Here is a 13641-nt window from a genome sequence, read left to right as displayed (position 1 = left end):
GGTTTTTTCAAAAAGATCCTTTCACCGGTGTTTACTGTGTGATGGATGGTAGGTGGGTGGGTTGTGGTTGGGAGGGAATGGGTGAATACTTATTGGGTGACTAGGTTGAGTCTGGGGGTATAGTGGTGAGCATTCTTGAAATGTAGACCCTTTCCCATTGCCTGTGGGTGGAGGTGTAGCCATAATACACGCATTACCCCAGCACACTGACACCTCCAACCGCAGGCAATGGGAAAGAGCCTACATTTCAGGAATGCATGCCACCATACACCCCAGACTCAACCTAGCCACCAAATAAGTATTCGCCCATTCCCCCCAATCACAACACACCCACCCACCCCGCAGTAAACACCGGTGAAAGGATCTTTTTGCAAAACCTGTGTTCTATCACTTGTTTCTGGCACCACTGTGCTGACAGACACTGGCGTCAGTATTCTGTGCCTCTACACTTTTGTACTCCATACCTTCTACCTACTGTGAAAATGAGGTCGTGACCTCGAAATATCAAACTTTTCTTCAATTGTTGTAAGTGTTTACTGTCTCCTACTCCATTTTTATATTAAATATTAAAACATTTACCATTCTATTTTTGTGTTCCATTTTATATTACAAAACCAACTTGCACGTGTAAAAAAAGGAAAGCCCACAATTTTTATTTTAAAAAAAAAATCCAAGTACTGTTAAATGAGAGGACAACCATCGACTTATTGTTAATAGCCTGGATGAATAATGTGGGGGGGGGGGGGGGTAAATCCTTTCATGAGCCTCCCTGGCTGTGACATAGCCTCTTCTTGCTTTCGGATGTCTATTATTTATCCCATCTCATATTCAGTGACAACTATGAGATTCTATTTGCCAAAGTGCATGAGGAAGGAGTTTATAGGTAAACACTTTTTCCGAAAGAAAATGTAAGCTTTTTTTTTTGCATAATTTTCAGGAATTACAGCAGCACTTTATCCACCTCGCTTATTCTAAATGCATTTTTTCTTTTTTCTTTTCGTCATTTAATGTTGCTTTTCTTCCATTTTCGGCTACTTGCGACGATGAAGAGAGGATCAGAAAGATCACCCACTACTCAGTCCAAATTCGAACCTGTGACCCTCGCATTCTAACACATTGTGATTAACACTTTGTCACGAATGTCGAAAATGCATTTCTTTAAAATATATTTTTCACGAAATTTTCACATTTACATTAATTTGATTGTAGATGCGGACAGTTCAGTTAATTAATGTTTACGTTGCAATCTTCCAGTTAGCCCCCCGTTTTTTTTTTTTTTGAGACTGACAGGGAAAATTCCCTGCATGTGGTTAAAATGTTTGATAGTAAGCAACACTGCTGGATGGTGCTGCTTTCCGAACCTTTACTTCGGCTGTACCGCCAGACACAATCGCCTATGAGAAGCTGGACTTCAACTCAAACGAGTGTGCCAGTTTCTCTGAACAGAAGTGTACAATTATATCTCTTGTAGTTTACAATTGATACAAGCATATAAACCATTTTTGATGTAACGTTTCACAAGAACACATCCTCCCATCAACAGACAATCACACATTTATTATTAATTTGATTAATGTTAATAGTTATAAAAATACAATAAATTTAACAAAAGCATGAAGAAACAGTTACACAATATTTGTTGTTAATATTTCATTATTAGAACATAACTAACTGTGAAACAAGCAACTAATTTATTATCATTACTTTAAATGAGGATGTCAAATTTCAATTGTGGATTCCAAATATCATCAGGTAATTTAAAATCATACTCATTTTTTCAAAGGGTCTTGATCTTTTCTGTAGAATTAAATTTCATAAGTGATGACTTGTCCCACCAGTGAAAAATAGAACTCCATAGTGAGTCCACATTGCTATTCTCATTATTTAATTTCCAGTGATCTCGTGCAATGAATCAAGTCTCCCACACATTTAAATCTATGTTTCCATTACTCATTTTATGACCTTTCATTTTTTAATCACAAGTTTCTTCTTGATGATGTGAGCTAACAAACCCATTGAATATATTCCACTGTTCTAACTGCTAACAGTAATCAAACTAAAAATATAAGCCTGATGATGGGAGTGTGTGTGTTCTCCCAAAATGTTACATCAAAAATTGTGTCTACATGTATCAACTGTAAACTACATGAAAAATAATGGAAGATAATGTTGAACTAAACATTAAATTTCATTTACGTAATATTAAAACATGGCTCGTCATTTCTGACGTGGACTTTTTTAAATTTGGAGCAGGCCAATATGAAATTTCAGATAGAAAGGTAAACTTTAATGGGTTAAAATGAGGAGCACAACTTTGGAAAGAATTTATTCCAAAAAGACATCCAAGTTAAGGGCCATTTCAATAAAACAAAGGCATGACTAGCATTATGTAACACACAAAGACGTGGCTCTAAAACATTCTACAATCAATTCCCAATATTTCGCAAACATCTTTCTTTCCAGCTCCATAGTCTGGAGGGAGTTCTACATTTCAAGACACTGCATCTACCACAGCACCTAAACATGTTTTCGGCAGCCATCAATGAACTGGGGTTTTTGAACATCGTAATTATAGCCTACTTGTAAGGCATGAATGACAAATGGAGTGACAGCACAAGAGGAGACAGATTACCAAGTCGACCAGTCTACCCCATCTACTGCACCTCCCCACTAAACAAAACTAGCTCTAGTCCAAATATGTATGTTTTTGTCTGGCAAATAAAGGTACACTGAATTAAACAGGACCCTCTATGATGTCTCCCCACATTTTATTAAAATTTTTTGTATGGTGATATCAATGGTGAAAGGTGTTAAAAATTGTCTATATACGTGGGTTGGATTTAATAGTGGCAACATTATGCATATATGCCATCAAATAGGAACTGGTAATTCTCGCTTATACCACATGTTACTTTGATACCTAACCTGCCTCTCCGTAAATTGACTCTTTCTTCACTAAACGCATGCATAGTGATGAAAGGAATAAAGTATTGTTGGAGTTGGCAGTCTAAAGTTGTGTGGTCACAACAAAGATTTCAAAGCTGGAACGGTCGAGTTGGATAAAGACTGAATGTGCCTGTGGCCATACAACACAACAGTGTCATCAAGGTCTTCGTGAGGCATGTGGGGAATCTGCACTGCCTGTGACCTGCATTGCGAAAGAAGATGCGACACTTTCTGCTGAATCCTCCCATCCCTTTGTAGGGCAATGCTCAGGTGCATGTAGCACAAACAAGTGACTGATTTTTTATTCGATGGTGCTGGTAGATGCTCTACCATTTCCCATATGCCCCTGTGACTTTGATTTGATCCCTAAGATGAAGGGCATTCGCTTCTGAACTGTTCCAGAGATTCTTCAGGCAAAAGACCGATCCATTTGAATCATCATTAAAACATGCACTGGTACAGGTATACTACAATTTCCGCATCACTGGCAACAGGTTGTACACAATGCATCTAAGGGTTGTAAAAGTGTCACAGAGGTATTTCTTTTGTATAATTTGTGAATAAATAGTGGCAACTATTAAATCTCCAACCCACGTAATATACCTAGTTAAGAATCACTCACTTTTCAAGAGTCAATGTTGCATACTTTGACATTTATTGCACATATTAGTCTTTTAATTGATTGTTTTGGTTTATTTTACTTCACTTGTGGCTAATTCTTTTCTAGTTGCTCCCATAGGCTCTCTATTTTTTAAAGAATGGGTACAAAAAGGAAGACAGACTTGACGTAAACAGAAGAAGAAGGATGAAAGAAGGTAAAGAAGCAGGAGAGGGGGAAGAGAAAGAAAAAGAGAGGTGGTTTGGTATAAGGAGTATGGGGAAAGCCACAGAGACGATAAGTAAAGTACTTAGAAAGGTGGGCATAAAAACGTACAGAAAGCGAGGCAGCAGTATTTTAAAAATAGCTAACAAGAGAAAGGAAGAAAGCAGAGGAGCAAGAGGAAGGGATAATATATGAGGTTCAGTGCAAGGAATGTGAGTGTGTGCACATAGGGGAAACAAAAAAGAGACTGAAAGACAGGTTGAAGCAACATAAGGATGATGTAAGATTAAACAGGGAGAAAAATTATATATTCAAGCACACAAGAGAAACTGGACATTACATAGAATGGGAGAAGGTTAGGAGGATAGGGAGGGAGAAGAGAGGAATAGTGAGGAAGTGGAAAGAAGCCAAGGAAATAGAGAAAAAAGGAGAAGAAGAAATAATGAACTGGAATGGGGGGCTGAAAATTAACAAAGAACGGAAAGGAGTGCTAGAAAGAGTGGAAAGGATGAGAGAAAGGAAGGAGGAAAGAAGAAGGAAGAAAAATGAAGAAAGAAAAGAGGAAGGCAGGAGTCCAGGAGAGAAGGAATCTGTCTAGGTCCATTAGTGGAGGTATTGATAAGGCCAGACTTTTACCAGGTACCTGTCAGTTAGTGCCAATTACCTGTCAGGAGATTCCACACTCAGGAATTCCTGAAATGAAATATTCTAAGATAAGGACTGGTGCTTTCCTGTTGTTTTGTGTATGGACCCTGTCTGGGAGTGTATACATAAGATGATGTTTTGTAACTTTCATTTATTTGTTGTGAAGTTTTGTCTGAAGAAGACCCTGTTATAGGGTGGAAATGTTACGTTTTTATGTATATTTTTATACTATAAAAGTTTGCCTTGGCCAGCATTTTAATGTTTTATTATACCGCCCGTCTCTTAGTAGTATACAAGGTTATTATTACATGTTAACGAAGTTCAACTTCTGTCCAATGCTATATTGTTTATTCAGTCAAATTTCCATAGCAAAAAAAGCAAATGAAAAAATCCTCCCCCCCCAAAACAAAAATTGGGTGGATGCAACCTGCGTCCGCAAACCCAGTTGTCACCCTGCAGTGACTACATAAAATGGCAAATTGTAAGAGATTGGACGGTCTTGAAGAGAATGAAATCATCAATGAATTATGAACTGGGGATTACACCACCAATTACAAAAAACATAGGATGAGTATTGTTGATACAATTCGATTTATAAGTCAATATACAAACATATATGTAAGAACAAGCTTATTTTCCTTTTTTGTATTTTGGAGGGTGGAGGGTAAAAAATGAAGTGCCAGGGCACCCTAATTTTATGTTTTCCTGCTTGATACATTCAGTCATCCAGATCCCGATACAACATCATGATAAATAACAGGACGTTTAGCTTGATCTGACACTTGCCGTAACTTCCCAACTGTGCTGATGTCATAAAATTTGTTCTGTTGGAGAGAAGAGGCATGGTTGAAAGAGGAGGAGGGATTGTCACACCTTCGTTGAACAAGAGGGAGGGGAAAAAGGAACTTCAAGCCGAAATCTGTCGAACCTTCTTCCTTATGATTGGTGAACAAGCACTGTTGCCAAACCAATAGTCACTAGTGCTGTTTTCCCTAGGTTTTGAACACAATCTAAGAATGTGACTAAGAGGATTTTAGTCACCCTCCCCACTTCTTTACACAACTGGGAACGAATTTTTTACAACAGGGCTCAATTAATATTCATTTCTTTGCCCATGCTTTTACGGAATCCTTCCTAGTTGACAGGGGGTTAGGTAGGGAGGGTTGAACTTTTTCATTCTCCTTGTTAATGGCAAAATGGAGGGATCTTGAAGATGAAACACATTTATTCTTATGTGTGGGGCAGAGGAACATTCTATCTGGGAATATCATGCAACTCCAGTAATGTACAGTGATTGTGCAAAAAAGAGTGTGGAGTCAGAGGGGTGCAAAAATATTTTCTGGGAGGGGGGATAGTCACATTTAGTATGCATCTAAATACATAGAAAAATGCATATTTGAGCTGTATATTTATCTAATTTTCTGTGTTTGCTGGGGACAGACCTGCAAACTGAGGGGGAGCAACCATGCCTCCCCCTGGAATCACTGGAATCATCACAGGTCTAATTACTAAAAAGTGTTGAGTGTTTCAGCTTTGATTATGTGCACTCATGGTCAAGTTAAGGGTGAGGGTGGAAGTGGAGTTCAGTTCCCCAAGATGTCGAACAATAGCATAAGGATAAGGGGATCCATCCCACTTCGTTTGACAACTAAAATTAAGCAATCCCTTCTGGCAATGTTGATTAAAACTAATAATAAGCATTCAATGAACACAGCAGGTGACAAGTAAAAAAAAAAAAAAAAAGTCCCTTCCTAAATGAGCAATCATTCATCCACAACTGGTGAGTGTAACTATGTGTGCATTATTCAGTCTGACATTTTTCTTCTAATTCAGCTATCTGCATAGGAAATATTGATCATGTATCTGTTGAATTGACAGCAACAGATTTGAATTTATCAGTGGAGGCTTTTCTAATATATGATGACAAATATCAAAAAATTATAGAATAACTCTTTGTAGTTTGATAAGTAGAGTTTTGAAATTTGTTTTAAGTCCAGTATGCACAGATAGGCTAATAGAGACTGGACCTACAGTTCAAAGTGGGATCCAAATGACTATGTGACTCCACTGGGTATCAAACTTGGAGCCCCTTGATTATAAGATGACATTGTTATCACTGGGCCATTGGGGAGACCCAATGATTTTTCATTATTCTCGGAGGAACAACCAAGGCTCTCACATGCCACCTTCATAGGAATGCAAATAAAAATATATTTCATTCAAAAATCATTATCTTCTGCAAGTCTCTCTATTTTCTACAACAAATGAAAATGAATAAGAAAACTGTAAAATATTTTACAAGCACAGAGTTCAAAACTGTTCAAATAGTTAAGTACAGTTGAAAACTGTTCAATGCCTAAACTTATAAAATAATAAAAATGTATTATGAAATACCAAAAAAAAAGTAGTCTTTCGATTATCCCCACACATTGATACTTAAGTTTACAAACAACAAAAGACCACTCTGAGGAAAAAATATAACTTTCATCACTCTTTTTGAAAAAAAGACTTCCAAAATTTTTATTTTTTTTAATTTCACCTGATCTGTCCTTCTTAGACCCCTACATAGCACACAGCAGGGGAAATTCTTTTTGTATGGTAAGTATGTGTGTGTGTGTATATATTAGGGATGGGACAATATGAAATTTTGGCTGATACCGATAAAGTACCGATACAAAATTTTCCGATACCGATCTGATATAAAATTCCAAATGTTCCTTGAAGACCTGAATGGTTCATTGACTCCTTAAAAAATATTGTGTTTCCAGGTAATTGCAGTCCAAAGAAGTTGCATATTCAGACATTTACTTTTTCAAAATGAATGGCATGGGGATTATTCATAAAAATTATAACAAAATGGCATAATTTTGCACTAAATTATAAGATATTTATAGATATATCAGATCGGTAAAATAATGGGTAATTTTACCGATAAACCATTACACCGATATGCCTACATCAACAGATACTGATAAGAGTACCGATTAATCTGTCCCATCCCTAGTATATATATTATGCAACTATATATAACTAATGCCGGACCAGAAAACATATCAGCAAAAAAAACTTCTTTTATTTAGTACTGTATGATGTAATTGTGTTACAATGATACGGATTTTTAACACAATTTATTACCACTGTGGATCATAACATACTACATTTCATAATTTTTGTATTCAGTTCAATGTCAGGACCACAGAGGCTATCAACATAGGAACTTTTGGGATTTTTTTTTCTTCTTACTATGCATGACATTCATCTCTCAATGGGGCCAGATTCTTTTCCAAGCCCAACTGTAAATAGTCATACTTACAGATTTTTTTTTTGTGTGTATTATTGCATATTTGAAAAGCATGCACTTGAAAACAGTCCATCGTGAGCAGCGTAAGGAGTAGAAAGTGCAATCCCATAAAGCTTAACAATAAATCATGTCATAAGCCACTTTTGAAATAATAATTTCACAAAACTTCTCTACCTGTTAAGCAAAAAAATAAAGCAATATTAGAACAAATAAATATGAAACAGCAAGTACTTACTTTATTATTAACGTCATACCCACTCACAGAGTAGGTGTACATTAAGTAGGAGCCCCCTTGGCTAGCAGAAGGACTGCATTCAGGAATGTCTGGGTCATGCTCGGAGCCCCAGTTGTGGCCGAACTCATGAGCTGTCACCAGGTCAGCTTCTCGGGTGATGACACGCTGTCCATAATGGTTTCTGCTGGAGCTCAGGCCAGAGTTCAGGTACAAAGTGTGGCCATTCTTGAAGTATTCTGCATGACAAGAATTAAATTCGGTTTGGTTTGATTTGGTGTTTTAAGTCCACTTTATGCACAGTATGGCTAATCGGGACTGGACCTACAGTTTTAAAGTGGGATCCGAACCACTTGTGCCTCCACCGGGTATCGAACCCGGGACCCCTTGATTACAAGGCAATGACGCTACCACTGCGCCATGGGGGAGGCCCAAGAATTAAATTCATTAAACAACTTGTTTACATGAACAAGACATTGCATGGAAAAACTGTGGAAAAATTTGGGGGCAAAATCCAAGTATAACTGCAGGTTTCACAAGAAAATCTTTCTTTGATTCTGTGAATAGTTCAGAAAAAGAAATAATTTAACTGACAATCCATTTTAAAATTTTATAAAGGGTGTCCCTACAAGAATGCAAGATTTGAATTGTACCACTGTCTAGTTATTCTTGGGTTCCCACACTGTTGTTATATATTTGTCTGTTATTTGTTATCTTATTTGAATGGTGTGGATATTGAACACTTGTGGTTCCGGCAGGATAAAAAAAAATCTTTGTTATGAAATCCAGCATTCTTGTTGGGAACACCCTTTATATACATATTATGATAAATAATAAGAAATACAATATAAGAAAGGAAGACCTGGCAATATGAGATCATGTGTTTTGTGACAGATAAACAACTAGCCATGTAGGAAGTTATTCTGCAAACTTTCATGTATGGTGCTCCTCGTATCGTCCCCTTCTATCATGAAGAGGACATTTTCAAATTGGACACAGCCATCTCACCATGGTCATTTGATGCATGGGTTGGACTCTCCGATGTGTCATGTATATTATGCTATTTTAAGTGTTCAGCATATTCTTATCGAATGTGCACACTTTACCACACTTTACTTTCCTCAGAGGGAGTTGTAACCTTTCCAACGGTTTATCACTGATGTATGTTGGGAGATGATGGAAGTGTTTTAACAAATACTTTTGGATTTTTCAAAAGAGCAGGCCTCTTAGATTGTTTCTGAGGAAGATTTTAATCTTTCTTTACCTTTTATATGAGCCGAGTCCTGTGCAAGTCCATTTACAACCTTTTACTTTAAACCTCTCTCAAGTGGTCTTAGATAAGACGATTTTTCCTTGTACATTTTGAAGGTTGGACAATAGTCATATGTGCCAATAAACCAAACAAGAAATTAACTTATTCATTCATTCAATCAAGTTCCTTCTTTAAACTCAAGTGAAAGTGATGATTCACATGAGAAATTTGCGTAGCATTACAATTATTATAATATCATATAATAACCTGTGGCACAATAGCCTGTGATTATATTATATTGATCTGATATAAAATTCCAAATGGTTCATTGACCTTCTTTATACATGTATGTGACCAGATGAACCATGCTTTTGCATTGCAAAAAAAATGCATATTTAGAGATTTACTTAAAAAAAAAAGTACCCAAAGTACGCGGCTGGGTAATTTTTGACCCATTTGGATCTTTTCGTTTTAACAACTTTGACATTTTTTTATTAATCGGATTGAATTTTCGTGGCTTTTACTAATCCTGTGAAAGAAACATTTGTAGAAAATATCAGTCCTTTCTAACTTTATTTTGTGAAATATGAAAAGATTATACTGGAACCGCAACATGGGTCAAAATTGACCCACCTCTCTATATAGTGTAGATATTGAAGCACATACAAAAGTGCACTGAGGCTGAGGAACACAGAGTACTGAAAAGTGACAACTGGTCAACCTCACTTGATGAGCTTCAGGCTTTCTTAGGCATAATTTATGTATGCGGTGCAGTTGGAGCCAGGGGGCTAAAGCTGGATGCTCTGCGGTCAGATAAATGGGAACTGCCATTTTGCAAGCTTGTGATGCCTCGGGACAGATTCCGAGACATTATGAGGTTTCTGAGGTTCGATCTAAAATCAACCAGATCAGAAAGACTGAAAACTGACAAGTTTGTTCTCATGTACGAAGTATGGAATGACTTCATTTCAAACAGTTGGATTTGCTATAAATCAGGGCCATACATCTCTGTAGATGAGCAGCTGTTCCCATCAAAGTGTCAGTGCACATTTACTCAGTTCATGGCATAAAAAACCAGACAAGTTTGGGCAAAAGTTTTGGATGACAGTTGACAAAGACTCAAAGTGCATTCTAAATGCATTCCCATACTTAGGAAAGGATGAACTGCGTGCAAATGACGAACACCTTGCCGATCGTGTGGTCAACCAGCCTTTTTGAGCCCTTCACGAACAAAGGAATTAACGTCACCTGTGATAATTATTTCACCTCACTGCCTCTGGTTAATACTCTGAAACGCAAATCTATAAGTATTGTTGGAACTATGAACAAAGCCAGGTGCGAAGTGCCAGTTGCTGTAAAGGAGTCTTGCGAGGACTTGTACACTACAGCTGCACTGAAGAACAACGATATCACTCTTACCGTGTACTAATGTAAACCACGAAGAAATGTCTTGATTTTGAGCAGCCTGCATCCAGATGTGGCGATAGGTACAAATGAGAAGAAGCCCGAGACAGTGCTATTCTACAACACAACAAAGTTTGGTGTTGACATTGTCGACCAAATGGCAAGAAAGTACTCTGTCAAAGCCCCATCCCGACGTTGGCCAGTGCATAGGGAATGTTTTGCTCATGCCCGTGTCCGAAGTCAACTCGCATGTCCGAAGTCGGCCCACTTTACGGTATACATTTTACAACCTGCTTGACCTTGCAGCCATAAATTCATGGATTCTGTATAAGTCTGTGACAAAGAGCACAATTTTAAGACAAAACTTTATTTTGAAGCTTGGAGAAGAGCTGTCTCAAAACTATGTCAGTCTCAGGCCAGCAGTACCACAAGCTTCAAAGCCTCCTGGTCCACAAGAACAAAAACATGAAGAAGGGCGCAAAAGGTGTCAAGTAAAACGTAAATGCTCTGGGAATAAGACAAACAAAAGGTGTAAATCATACCAGAAACCTGTGTGCAAGCAGTATACAAGGGAAGTTTTTTCATCTCTGTTGTAATTGTGACAACTCAGACTAAACTTCTCTACCAGCACTCTCCTCCGTCATTTTTATTTTCTAATAGATATTATGGGTAATAATGAAATTTTTTTGTGGTCGCGCCTCTGTTCAGGATCCCATTATTGTACTCATAATTATTTAAATGTGATGTCATTTTGCATTCAGTTGCTTGTGTAAATTACATATTACTGTTGCACTAGTATAATAATATTACTATATAATAATAATATCACTTATATAATAATATTACAATACTCTTAAATTTGTATTATTGTCGGAAGAGCACATTGTTCAATAAATATTTAGCTGCAGTTCACAGGAATGTGTTGGGTCATTTTTTACCCACTTCCGCTGTTCTAGAGAGTACTAAAAGCACCGCGGTTCTAGTGTTAATCTATCCCATCCCTACCTAAAATACATTTTTACGCTTTTACCTGTCGACCGATAAGACTCAAGCTCCTAAAAGTTTCTCTTTTGAGAAAATGAAAACTCATTTAAGAATTTCAATAATCACATTTTAAATACAAACTAATCGATTTATTAATTATGGATTTAAGTAAAGCAAGATCTTCAAAAAAGAAAATCATTTGCAACATTAACTCACCTGGTGTACAAATGCCTCCAACGGAATTCCTTCGAGGCGAACCAACGTAGGCAAGGCCCAGAATTCCTCCTTCAAACTTAAGGTCAGTGAACAGATGAGCAAGGCAGAAATCCTTGTGACTATATTCTCGACTGAACACCTAATAACAATTGCAAGTTTTTGTATTACTGGGATGCAAATGCACATATGCAAAACAAAAGTTCTGTATTGTTGGCAAAAAATGTTCAATTGCACATCCATTCTGGTGATCCATCATTCACATTAACCCCACAATTTGTACATGTGGAAATGTACATACAAAAAGAACTATACTCAGTACCCTATTATTTAAAACAAGTTCAAGCAGTACTGGGATCAATCTCCTAAATTTCAGTGTTCACCAACCACAGCAATGTGATGTCCACGTCACACACTGAAAAACCCATTTGCATCCCCTGGCAATTAAAGAGCTGTTGCACCACTTTTTTTTTTTTGTAATTTTTTAGGTTAATGGTAACAACAGAATCAGTACATAAATAAAATTATTATTTTAGAAAACAATGTGCACTTCTTATATTGTTTCTACGTTCATACATAAAAATATGTACGTTCACTAAAATTATATCCAACCTGAAACTGATGCAGTATTGGTTGAAATCGTTGGCATCAGTAGGAGTGATGACGACAGTATTCCAGAGCTCAGATATCCTGAATATCCAGGTGTTCACAGCAAAATTATATACAAGTAAATGATCAAAATAAAAAAGGCATTCTAAGATCATAGTAATAGAATAAGTGAATCTGGAAGTAATTTCTGTGCAAAAACTTGGTCAATTGGCATGGCAGTTGTAAAGTAGCAAAGTGGAAGAAAAATTATACATTTGTCTTTAAAATACACTTAAACTTCTTGGTTCCAATAGAATAACATGTTGCAACGTTTCCCCATCCACTACATTTCATGTATTATCTATTACCTGTTCATTAGCACTTTACCCTGAAAATTGTAAAATAAAGATTTCCCTACATATATCTGGAACAATTCACAATAGAGCCAAGCAAATACCACTTTGAACAATACTGAAACCAATTTAAAGTTGTTCAGAATATTTACAAATGCCAATGCATGAGAAGTGTATTGTAAGTATGCAATTTCAACCTACTTGAAATTTGCTATAAAATATTCATAGATCCCTACAGAGGCCTGCTCCCAGGATTTTTTTAAGGGAGGGGGGTTGTAGATCCAAAAATGTGGAACAAAATAAAGACCCAAAATGCTGTTGGAGTATTACATGTGATCACCAATGTTATCAGAGTATTGCAGTTAGACGACCAATTATAGAGTTGCAATATTATGGTCTGAAGTAACAGGAAAAGAATCAAGTCACCAATAGACACCCCACCCTAAACGCCACCTCCCGTGGTGCAAGGAGTGTCGAAACTGGACCATAGAACACTGGAAAACCATTGTGAGGAATGATGAATCCTTGTACACAATGGCAATCCGATGGTAGGGTGTGAGTGTGGCAAATGCCTGGTGAACGATATCTACTCCAGCCTGTATAGCGCCGACAGTGAAATTCGGGGATGGTGGGGTTACAGTGTGGTCATGTTTCTCCTGAAGAGGGCTGGGCCCCCTTGCTGATTTACGTGGCAATGTCACGGCACAAGCTTACGTTGACATTTTAACTGCTTTCATGTTGCCTACCGTCGAACACCAGTTCGGGGTTCAACACGAACGAGCGACCATTCATACTGCAGGGCTTATGGGGGAGTGGTTTGACGACAACATCCCATTAATGGACTGGCCTGCACAGTCCTGATTTAAATCCCATAGAACATATGTGGGATGTTTTGGAAAG

The 13641-nt window shown here is 37.4% G+C and overlaps 1 protein-coding gene across 1 annotated transcript in view; it reads right to left on the bottom strand.

Annotated features, from left to right (window-relative positions):
• Tace (ADAM 17-like protease Tace) overlaps positions 1–13641 on the bottom strand; it is an 87793-nt gene that overhangs the window by 26052 nt on the left and 48100 nt on the right. The window contains exons 8-9 of the mRNA XM_083133980.1: positions 11804–11942; positions 7951–8186 (exon numbers count right to left, since the gene is read on the bottom strand). Of these exons, the coding sequence (XP_082990106.1) occupies positions 7951–8186; positions 11804–11942 (375 nt within the window). The remainder of the gene's footprint in view (positions 1–7950; positions 8187–11803; positions 11943–13641) is intronic.

This window comes from Lepisma saccharinum, chromosome 13, assembly GCF_977018435.1.
Source record: "Lepisma saccharinum chromosome 13, izLepSacc3.1, whole genome shotgun sequence".
Lineage (NCBI taxonomy): Eukaryota > Metazoa > Arthropoda > Insecta > Zygentoma > Lepismatidae > Lepisma > Lepisma saccharinum.
The sequence above is the reverse complement of the archived record's forward strand: the minus strand, read 5'-3'. Positions and strand labels throughout refer to the sequence as shown.